At 55.2% G+C, this 11,051-nt stretch overlaps 1 protein-coding gene across 1 annotated transcript; it reads right to left on the minus strand.

The window, feature by feature from the left end:
- Nucleotides 1–702: 702 nt before the first annotated feature.
- On the minus strand, nt 703–5,123 carry GJA4 (gap junction protein alpha 4). Its single transcript, XM_032802706.2, has 2 exons — nt 5,013–5,123; nt 703–2,381 (listed from the first exon to the last, which is right to left on the minus strand). The coding sequence occupies exon 2, from the start codon at nt 2,361–2,363 to the stop codon at nt 1,359–1,361; it is 1,005 nt and encodes a 334-aa protein (XP_032658597.1). The 5' UTR covers nt 2,364–2,381; nt 5,013–5,123; the 3' UTR covers nt 703–1,358.
- Between the last annotated feature and the right edge of the window lie 5,928 nt (nt 5,124–11,051).

The following is an 11,051-nucleotide window of genomic DNA, read 5'->3' on the forward strand; positions in this document are numbered from 1 at the left end:
GTTCTACAGTCAGACAAGCAGGTTAAAAAAAATAAATAATAATTAACCAATGGAAACCGGTGCCTCAGAAATGAGGCCATCTGGGGCAGAAGACCAGGGCTGTTACTGCAGCTACCCGTGGGGATCTCTTACATCTACAAACACACGGACAGCAAGTTACTCTGAATGTACATGAGGACAGAGTTTATAACTTTGCTCTGGGGCAACTGAACGCAGGGCTGTAGGCGTTAAGTCCTGTTATACAGCCTTTCCTTAGTGCATCAGGGTTTCCTCACCCTGGGCTGGCACCTCAGCTTGGACGGACAAGCTACTGAGTCATGCAACTCGGTGTGGCAAGATCTAGATGCTAGGATTATTTTGGGAGGTGACCCAGAAGGAGGAGAGATGTCTGGCACTCCAGTGCCCTCAACCCCACATTAATTCTTACAGCAAGCTGCCCTATGGAATTTCTAGGCTGAAGGCAAACTCTTGCAGCTGCTAAGATCTCCGAGGCAAACAGACTTCCCCTACTCCCACCTTTAGAAGGATAATCGTTTACCTAGGCTGGGCCAGATTAACTCCACCAGTTAGGAATTACAGATCTTGGCTAGAGAGATTGAGAGCTCAGGTTACAAAGCACAGCTCTGATCAGAGACAATGGAAACCACTGAGCAGGAAACGGGACTCTCCTAGTTATGTAGGGAAATATCCTTACTATATTACCCCAAAAATGCAGTAGCTGGTCCACCCCAAGGCAAAGCACTGTGGATTTGAATGCAAGCCACACAATAGCCCAGGCAGCTTTCCACTGAAGATGCTTCTGTAGCTGAAGAAGGGATTTCATTTGGTTTCCATGTCTACATGTTTTAAAAAAAGAAAGCAACAGCTCTCCTGGGAATCCAGCTGAAGAAAGGTGAACATATTGGTATCATGTGACATTGGTTACTTAGGTTCTTTTGTACAAAGGCACCAGAGAATAACCCTCCCCAAGGGAGCCTGAGTACATTTCGCCAGCAGAATGGTAGGAAGCGTCCTCGCACCCTGTAAACTTCAGTCAGCCAGCTACAATGCAACATGCTATTGAGCAACATGCATGTCTTATGGCACGTGCCAGTCTGCTGAGAAGTGCACACACCTGAGAGCACATCTACAGCACCCACACTTTAAATACACAGACACACAATGGACAGTGGAGAGCAGGAGGTGCCTGCCAGTCAACCAAAATGGGTCTCCAATAGGAGCTTTGGAGTTTGGTTTTGTTTTTAAAGCCTCTATAGCAAACAGGTCCTATGGCCAAGATGCCCAAGAACCTGAGTATCCCATTGTTCAATGAGGAAAGGATACCCCCCAAGACACAGCAGCCTAGTTTCAATGCTGTCCTAGACGTACTGTTTCTTGGAAGCAGAGCTGCCAGGCCGGCTGGTCTGCCTCTCCTGCAGGGGCTGGGCTCCTGGGGCGTAGGACTCAGAGGAGGGCTTGTTACCACTGCGCAGTGCCAGGTTCTCCTCAGTGTTGAAGTTGGCCCAGTTCTGCTCGCTCGACAGCTTATTGTAGGCCAGGTAGGGAGGGGAGTGGCTCTCGCTCAGAGGGAGGTAGTGACACTGCTTGCTGTCTGGGAAGGAGTCTATGTCCACAGCTGGGCTAGAAGAGGAAGAGGCCTCCTTCATGCTGCTGAGCAGGTTCTTGCAGCAGAGGTGGAAGAGCTCCAGGAGGTTGAGGCCCAGGGAGATCAGGCCCACCACCATCATGAAGATGATGAAGATGGTCTTCTCAGTGGGGCGGGAGACGAAGCAGTCCACTTTGTGGGGGCAGGGGGCCCTCTCGCACACGAAGATGGGTGGCATGAAGAAACCATACAGGTACCACTGGCCTAAGAGGAAGCCGGCCTCGAAGATGCTCTTGCAGATCACGCTGATGACATAGGTCCACATCAGGGAGCCACGGATCTTGATGCGGCCATCCTCCGCCACGCAGATCTTGGAGATCTTCTTCTGCACCACTGACAGAGCCTGCTCCACCTTCAAGTCTTTGATCTGCACCGCCCGGAGCTCACTCTCCTGCTGCTTCAGTTTCTCCTCCCGCCCCGAGAGGTAGATGACGTGGCCCAGGTAGACCAAGGTAGGGGTGCTGACGAAGAGGAACTGCAGCACCCAGTAACGGATGTGGGAGATGGGGAAGGCCTTGTCATAGCACACGTTGACACAGCCCGGCTGCTTGGTGTTGCACAGGAAATCCGACTGCTCGTCCCCCCAGACCGATTCCCCGGCCAGGCCCAGGATAAGGATCCTGAAGATGAACAGCACTGTCAGCCAGATCTTCCCAATCACTGTTGAGTGCTCCTGGACCTGGTCCAGCAGCTTCTCCAGGAAACCCCAGTCTCCCATCTTCTAAAGGGTCTTGTGCTATTGATGGCAGAGAGAGAACAAAAGTTAAGTCAGTCTGACAGTCGGACCTTGCAGCCCTTGTTTCCACAAAAGCCAGAGGTAGGAGACACATGGGACTTCCCAGGTTGTCACATGGGCTGGCAGCACTCCCCACCACCCTGCTCCATGGCTAGTGTTTCATTCAACTAGGAACCCAGATAATGGCCAGATGGACACCACAGCCTGAGCCGAGATGCTGGGTTTTAGCCAGCTCAGCATGCGGTTCTTAGGTTCTACAGGGCTAAGATTAATGTCGTGTGCGGTATTGCTTTGAGGACCAGGCAGCGCAGCAGGAGGGGAAGGACTCAGAGGGGCAGCTCATGTTGGGTGCCAACTGGCTGGTGGGGGTCAGGCTTAGGGTTGCCAGCTTTCTAATTGCACAAAACTGAACACCCCTTCCCTGAAGCCCTGCCCCTTCTTGCTCCATCCCCCCTCCCTCCATTGCAGACTTTCACCAGGCTGGGGCAGGGAGTTGGGGTGCAGGGGGGTGAGGACTCCAGCTGGGGGTGCAAGCTCTGGGGTGGGGCCAGAGATGAAGGGTTTGGGGTGCAGGAGGGGGCTCTAGGCTGGGGATTGGGGGCATGTGGGCTCTGGGAGGGAGTTTGGATCCAGGAGGGGACTCTGGGCTGGGGCAGGGGTGCAGGAGGGGTTCAGGGTCCTGTTTACTGCAGCTCCCACATTGCTGCAGCCCTATGGCGCATGGGCAGCCAGGGAAGCGCCGCACGCGGCCCTCATGCCCGCAGCTCCCATTGGCTGCCGTTCCTGCCTTAGCCCCACCCACTGGACTTTTAGCTGCCCGGTCAGCAGCGCTGACTGCAGCCACCAGGGTCCCTTTTCGACTGGGCGGCTTGGTCACAAACCGGACACCTGGCAACCCTAGGTGGGCTTCAGTGGAGCACAAGACATCTTGTCCCAGCTGAAGCCCAGGCAGGAGTTTGCTGTATTGCTTAGTCAGCCCATTGGCACGTAGGGAGAGCTGCTCCTTCCTGAGAGCCCTGGGCTAGTTACAAGACCCTGAAGCTCATCACTGGGGATTTAAGCAGGCTACCAACTCTGCCAAAATACTAGGGCTGCAGCAAGAAGAGACCTGCCCCCCACCCCAAATATCCAGCAAAGAAAGCTACACTAGCCAGACAGCATTAGCCACTGAAGCAAGGGATGTGTGCGTGCGCGCGTGGGGAAACAGGACATCCCCTCTCACCTGGCAACTGCAGGGTGCTGCTAAGCCTAGTTAGGTGACTAGCAAGTGCAGCTGTACCAAGAGTGCATCCGAAAGCAGCACCTTACAGCTGGGGGCAGGTGACTTTTAGTTAAAGGTGCAGGACCCAGTTAAGGGCAGCCCTCAGCTTCCTGGCCAGCTGCCAGCACTGCCCCTTAGTGCTGCAAAGCAGGGGTGCCCCTGGAACTTAGGAGCTTAGCACAGCCTCCTTCCCACCAGCCCTTGGCAACAGCTCCAGCCAAAGGGTGTCCAGCCAAGACACCACTGAGGCAGGACATAAACTGTAGCTGTCCCGTGGCTTCTTGGGAGAGCTGGGTTAGTGCCACATGACAGGTTAGTGCCAAGGAATCCCAGTGCCCAATGGGCCATCTGTCCCTGAGACAGGGCACCAGCCAGCACCTGGGTACTGGAGGTTAGAGACAGACCAGTCCCCCCTGCAGCTAAGCTGGAGGCTGGGCACAGACAGCTGTGCCACCACTGTGTGCCCCTCTTTACCAAGCTCCTCAGTAAGGCTGTTGAGAGACTTAAAAACACTGGGGCTTAAGTAGCTCTCTTGGACAGGAGCCCAGCTTCCAGGTAGCACCCCTGCTCCTGCCCCTGCCTGGGGGAAGAGTAGGATGAGAAAGCTCCAGGTGCTCTATCCTTCTCCCCAGGGTCACAGCAGCAGACAAAGCAGACCCCACTCCACAACACACTTTACCACTTTCTTACCCTTTGGGGAGCAGAGTTTAGTTACTCAGAGCCCAGCTCAGCAGAAACAGACCCTGATGTTAATCCCTCAGGAACATCAAAGGAGCAATAGAGAGATGAGGCATTTCAGCCCCAGTGCAGCAGTAATTAGCTGCCCAAAGGGGAGAGTCACTCAGTTCCTTCCTAAGGTCTCACTCACTTTCCAAGGGCACTTCAGAACTAAGCACAGCAGTCACCTCCTCGAGACAGAGACTCCTGCCTCCCTGCAGCATCCCACCCCTAGCCTAGAAAGCTCATTTGTAAGGAACACCTAGCAATTAACCAATCAAGGGCTCTGTTGGCTCTTTCAAGCAAGGACTCACCGTGGAGGTGGGTTGATGAGGTCAGGTGCAGTCATGAAGGGGTTAAACTGAGTCAGCCTGGGGCGAAGCCAAGGGCTAATGAATGCACCACCTGGGCTCCCAGATACATGCAGTGGGCTAGGACACAGACCCCCTTTGCATTCCCTACTTCCCCTTCCCTGCAGCAACCATCTGGTTTGCAGCATCTGTGCCCAGCCTCTGTCCCCAGTTTCAGCCCCTTGGCTAGCCCAGCCATGCCCCAGGGCAGAGGGGCTGCCCAGCCATCCCTGACCACCCCAACACCATTGGCTTGCTTGGGAGAGGGACCCAGCAGCCAGCTGGAGTCTGGTGTTTACTCACCAAAGCCAGGCACAGCTGTGCGACCTCAGCCCCAGCTCCCTGCTGGCCCAGGCTGGGAATCAAATATGCTGCCCCAGGTGGGGCAAGGGGGTTACAACCTGTGGCTCTTTACACCGGAGGCTGCTGCTCCCACCAAATCCCTGAGACTGTTAGAGCGAAGGAGGAAACTGACCCTGGGTAGAGTTACACAGGGGGCGGGAAGAGGAGCCGCAGGAAACTGGGGGTTGGTAAAATTGATAGTTTGGCTGCAGAGCCCTCCTTTAAAGGGGCAGCTGCTTTGTCAGGTGTGTGGCTGGGGGGGCTGAGCTGGGGGGTGACTTTATTCTTTTCCTGGCTGCTGGTTCCATATGAAATTGCAGCACTATTGGGGGAAGAGCACAGCAGCGGGAGTGGGGAGCGGCCGCGGGGAAGGAGGGGAGAGTGGCCCTGCTGAGCTCCCTCCTCTTTCACAGGGAGTCGCAGGCGAGGACGGGGCAGCCTGGAAATAGGAAATGGAGGAAAACAAGCCAGACAATCTGAAATAATAATACTATCGGGCCAGCTCAGGGCCTCCCCTGCGGAGCCAAAACCAACACGGGGACGATCCCAGGCCAGGGGCTTGAGCTGTGAGAGTCTGGTGACAACCAGGCCTCTGGGGGGGCACCTCCAGTTTCGGGGCCGTCTTCCCCCAAATCCAGGGAAGGCTCTGGCATGTGAACCAATGCGCTGGTGCACAAGTTACTTTGCTTGGGGGCTACGGGAGCTGGAATTCAGTGGGAGCTGGGTGCCCCCGCTCAGATGCTTTGCTGAGAGTCCGTCTCCCCTCATCTAGCTCCCCCTTGCCCTAAGGGGTAAGGCCTTGGCCCAAGGAGCTCACACGAGGCTCTGCTTGGGTGGCTGAGCTTGCAGGGTAAGTGCCTAGCAGGGGGGTGATGTTGAACGGCTCTCTCTGGGCTGCTGCTGGGGCTGGCTGACACATGCAAGGGTTTAGGATGCTCTGAGTTCAGGAGCAGGTCAGCTGGGCCCAAGCCACTGTAAAGGGCCTGATCCTTCCACCCTCGTCCTCACTGAGCAGCACTTACCTGAGAAGCCCCATTGGTTTCGGCAGGGACTAGTCACCTGGCTGAGGACTGTGCGACGGCAGTGAGGGGTGCAGACTCAATTGCATGCTCAGGAAGGTAGGGGAGGAAGTGACTGGCTCCAAGCAAAGGGCCGAGCGAGAGAGCTCCAGGCGGAGGGGATGGAGGGGTGGCTGCATCCAAAAGGGAGGGGGGCACTTGCGGGTTCCATGGCAGGGGGGCACGAGGTTGATTATTGCAGGGGAATTGGCCCAGAGGTGGTTAGTGAAGGAAGATGGGGCTGAGAGCCAGGGGCACAGGGTTATGACTCCCTGCTAGGCTGACCATGAGCAGAGGTGGTAAAGCCCTGACCACACTAGGTGCCCTGGGGTTTAAAAAGAGGTTAATTAAAACCAGGTTGATAACTCCTTTGAGGATGAGCCATAGGATTTCACTAATCTAGACAGGGCCATTCTCTCTCCCGCACTCCAAACTCTCTCACACACACATGGGTGATGCTCTGGAACTGCTCCCTACAAAGCCAGTCAGGACTCTGGTGAAGTCTCCTTTCTGTAAGCAGACTGTCTTCAGGGCGAGCTCACATGGCTTCCAGCTTCCTGGGTCTGACCTTGGAGCATTCAGCATCCTCTGCACCTCCATACACTTCCCACAGTGAATCCACCCAGGTGGTGTCCTGGGGAAGTCACAGGGTCCTGCACCCCAACGTTGCAGTCAGACATGACTCTCAGCCAGCCAGTAAAACAGAGGTTTATTCGATGACAGCAACATGGTCTAAAACAGAGCTTGTAGGTACAGAGAACAGGACCCCTCAGCTGGGTCCATCTTGTGGGGCAGTGAGCCAGACAACCCCATCTGCCTTCACTCTTCATCCCCAGCCAGCTCCAAATTGAAACCCCGCTCCAGCCCATCCTTCTCTGGGCTTTGTTCCTTTCCCGGGCCAGGAAGTCACCTGACGTCTTTGTTCTCCCACACTTTTAGCATCCCCTTGAAGGAGGAAGGGCCCTGGCCATTAGTTGCCAGGAGACAGCGTGTCAGCCAGAAACTGAGGCACCCACACAGTATTCAGAGGAAACATTAAGAACAGTCCCACTTTGTCACACACGCGCCCCCCTCGTAGGGCAGCATTCTGCACCCACGTTACACTCTTTGCAGGTTGGTACATGACAGCACATGGAGTGAGGCGAGGCACAGCCAAGCCCATAATCTTGCTCTCTGGCTATAACCTGCCCTGCACACACATTTGGTACCCATGTAACGTGTTGGTTTAAGGGGGTGATTCCCCCCAGTACAATTGCATTGGTAAAAACTTTAGTTCTGTGGACAGCGGTACCAGTATAAAGGTGCTTCCACCAGTATATTCCTTGACCCCAGGGCTGGGTTTACAATGCTCCAGTGGCTCCATGGAGCCAGGCCCATGTTCCGAAGGGCTGGGCCCATGCTCCGCTTGCACTGCATGCCGAGACCCTGCTGGATCCCCCTGCCCACCACTTGCTCCTCTCGGCCTGGCTGGCCGAGGGCTCCTCTCCACCCCCTGACAGCACCTCCTGCTCCTCTCTAGGCCCTGGTCGGACCCCAGGGCACCTCCGGCTCTGGGCAGTCTCTGCTTCCCACCATGTGTGGGGCCCCACCTGTCTCCCCAGAGCTGAGCTGCCTGGGACTGGTGCAGAAGTCTGGCCAGTCTCAGCCAGGTAGGGTGGGGGGGTACAGTGTGGAGGGTTTGGCTGGGCCCCTCCAGGCAAGTGCATCTTGAGGGACCCTGGCCAGGGCAGGTCCTGGCTTGGCTGATTGCACCACTCCTGAGGGACCAGAGTGATTCCCAGCTCTGGGACCTGCCCTGGCTGCGCCGCTAGCTCAGCCCGGCAGAGAGAGTCGCCTCCCAGCAAGGCTGGTGAATGTGGCCAGAAGGCAGGGCTTGGGGGAGTGAATCTGGGAGGCGGGGAGGATCTGTGTGTTGGGGCACTAGTGAATGGGGGTTCTGTGGGGGTGCTGGGCAGTTGTGGTGGGGCTGTGGGCAGGGGTGGTGGTGTGCAGGGCACTGTGCATTTGAGGGTGGGTCTGGGGGCGGTGCTGGGCAAGGGGGCTGTGTGGCACGACATGGGCCCACCCCCGAAGGGAAGGGGCAGGCTGGCAGCACGGGGTCGGGCAGGCCACTGTACGTCTGGCAATTGCTGGTTTATAAACAATGCCCTCGCATTGGGCAGAGCGGGGCCGCCCTTGCCATGCCCCATTGCCCTGGCTGGCCCCTCGCTCCGGGGACTGATCTCCCCGTGCCATACTCCACTCCCTCCATGGGGGCCCATAACTGTGTTTGATGCCAGGCTCACAAAATGTTAATCCAGCCCTGGTTCCCTCTAGGCTGTTGCATTCCTAACTGCCCAGGCACTTTGCACGTAAGGGAGCAGCACCACCCTTTGGACAGAAGGAGAAAGGCACGAGTAAGAGGAATATTCTACACTGCAGCCTGCAGGGTTTTAAAAGAATAAAAAGTCTTTTCCCCTCTAGTTTATTCTCATCCACCCACATAAGCCACCATCATTCCCCCTCTCCTCGCTCTTTGCCCTCCCCCAAACAGGGGTGATACTTTAGGGCTCCTATTTTCCAACCTGGGTCCTTAAAGTTCAGCTCCTAAATCCGTATTTAGGCTACTAGATGAAAGTGGCCTTATTCCCAGAGGTACGAGAGGCCACAGCTCCCCATCTCAGCGGTGGTGGTGGTGAGCTCCTTCAGGGTATGTGGCTACTCTCAGCAATTTTTCACTAGCCAGGTGCCTCCGTTTTCCTGCACTGCTTCTTGAACTCCCTGTTGGGAAAACTGATTGGATTCTGAGAGGAAAGGCACTGAGTTCTCAGGCCTGTCTCCAAGGTACGGGCACTGCCCCTGCGGGCAGCTGTCGGAAATGTAGGTGATTTCCAGCAGATTAGGTTCAAAGCATCTCTCCCTATAAGGTATTTATCCAGCCCCATTCATCGTAGTCTCTGAGCACCTCACGGTCTATAATGTGTTTATCCTCACAATGCCCCATGAGGTAAGGAAGTGCTGTTATCCCCATTGTATAGATGGGAAACTGAGGCACAATGTGCCACCCCCTCCCCCCAAGATCATGCAGGGGATCTGTGGCAGGGAAGCGAAATGCACCCAGGCCAACACCTTAACGACTGGGCCATTCCCTCTTTCCCCACCGAGATCTAGGTTTATTTCCATTTCCAACAGCACCTGTGTCCCAATGCATCTTAGGTTCCTTAGACATTTTTGAAAATGTCCCCCAGGATCTCTCTGGGCCTCAGTTTCTATCTGTACAATGGATGTGACAGCCCTGGCCTGCCTTGCTGGGGTGGTTTCAAAGATTAGGAGGTGCTCAGATACCAGGGCCACAGGGGCCACGTAGCTACGTGAGACAGATGTGGCAATTAGGCAGGCTATTGGTCCGGTTTTAAGCCAAATGATCCTGCTTTTCTAAAGTTTCTTCCTCGTCTGGTACTGAGACAAACCCAGACATGGTTTTGTCCTGTATCGGACAGGGAAGGAGGGGGTACCAATTTAAAGAGCGTGCGACGTCATGATGGCATCCCCCGGAGCATGATCTTGCCCTCCATTCTGGGGATGAGGGGCGTGGCAACTCTCACAGCGGCCTGCCCACCTCCCGGGTTTCCAGTAAGACCTTTTCCCCAGGGCTGGAGGTCTCTGGATCGCCTCTCTAGTACATCTGCCAGAATGTCTGAGCCATGACAATGCTGGCTAAGTTTTCTAGGGGGGCTGGCGTGTCCCAGAGGCCAGAGGGGATAGAATGATACAGACTAGTGCTGCTCGAAGCAGGGAAATTGTATGCAGCTAAAGTCCAAGGAGTCCGGGATTTCTCTCCCTCCTTGTCAAAGCCCAGGGAAGTTTTCTCATTTACTTCAGTGGGTGTTGGATCAGCTCCTGAAAGCAGGGATAGGTGCTACAGGTGCGGCCAGGTAGAAAGGAATTGCTGAACTGCCGGTACATTTGGGATCCACACCCCACTGACCTCAGCAGAGCATTAGCGCCTGGGACGGGGCCATGAAAGGGTTAATAGAAAAGCTTCCTGGGAGATGGTGCCCAGCAAGCGAGTGGGAGTTTGACGCCCCAGCTGGAGTGAGTGTTGACAGGCTTTTTACACAGAGCCGGGCTGGTTAAGAATAGATTAAATGGAAATCATCCCTATTTATTGTAATATTTATCAAGGGTTAGTGAATAATTGACGCTGATCCCTTCTTGATTTCCTGGGGGGATAGAGCCTAAGTTTAAAGTTTAATGACAGCGGTGAAGTGGCAGGCTGCAAAGTGGGCAGCGCATGTCTCAGCGATGGGTCTGGGCTGATGGAACGCCAGGGCTGAGCATCAGTGGGCCAGGGCAAGGCCACACCTAGAGTTCCACTTCACGGTTTGGGCCCAACTCTGCTATGGGCTGAGCCAGGCCCTTAAAGGCAACTTGTTGGCTTGGGTTCATGCATCCATCCATCCCCAGCTGCGCCTCCATCTCTCTCTGCACTTACCCGTCTCTCTCTCCCTCTGTCCCAGCCCTACGTATCTCAGCCATCCATCTCTTCACTAACTAGAGGCAGAAGAGTTTTCCTTTCACCACGTGAGAGATGATCCCCTCTCTTCTCCAGATTTGGTAGCCATTCTCCATGGCAATGCTCCTAACCACACCTGACCACAATTGCACTGATCCTCTTCAAGCTGCAAGGGGGTAAAGTGATACTGTGCTGGTGACCCCCCTTGGTCTCCATTTCAATCCTGGGGCACTTTGTGTTTAGCAAACTTAAATCAACGTCACTGTCCATGGGCAATCTGGAGCAAGGATAGCGTGGTCCAGTGTCAGGACCTCAGGAAATCTGGGTTCTCTTCCTGATTTTGCCACTGACTCGTTGGGTGATCTTGTGCAAGTCGCTTCCCCGCTCCATGCCTCAATTTCCCCATTTCACCCTTTGTCTATTTAGACTGTAAGCTCTTTGGGACAG

Source organism: Chelonoidis abingdonii, chromosome 25 (genome assembly GCF_003597395.2).
Source record: "Chelonoidis abingdonii isolate Lonesome George chromosome 25, CheloAbing_2.0, whole genome shotgun sequence".
Classification (NCBI taxonomy): domain Eukaryota; kingdom Metazoa; phylum Chordata; order Testudines; family Testudinidae; genus Chelonoidis; species Chelonoidis abingdonii.

Bases quoted from the DNA above. Each gene is read 5' to 3' on its own strand.
- GJA4 (XM_032802706.2), bottom strand. From the start codon at position 2,363: ATGGGAGACTGGGGTTTCCTGGAGAAGCTGCTGGACCAGGTCCAGGAG.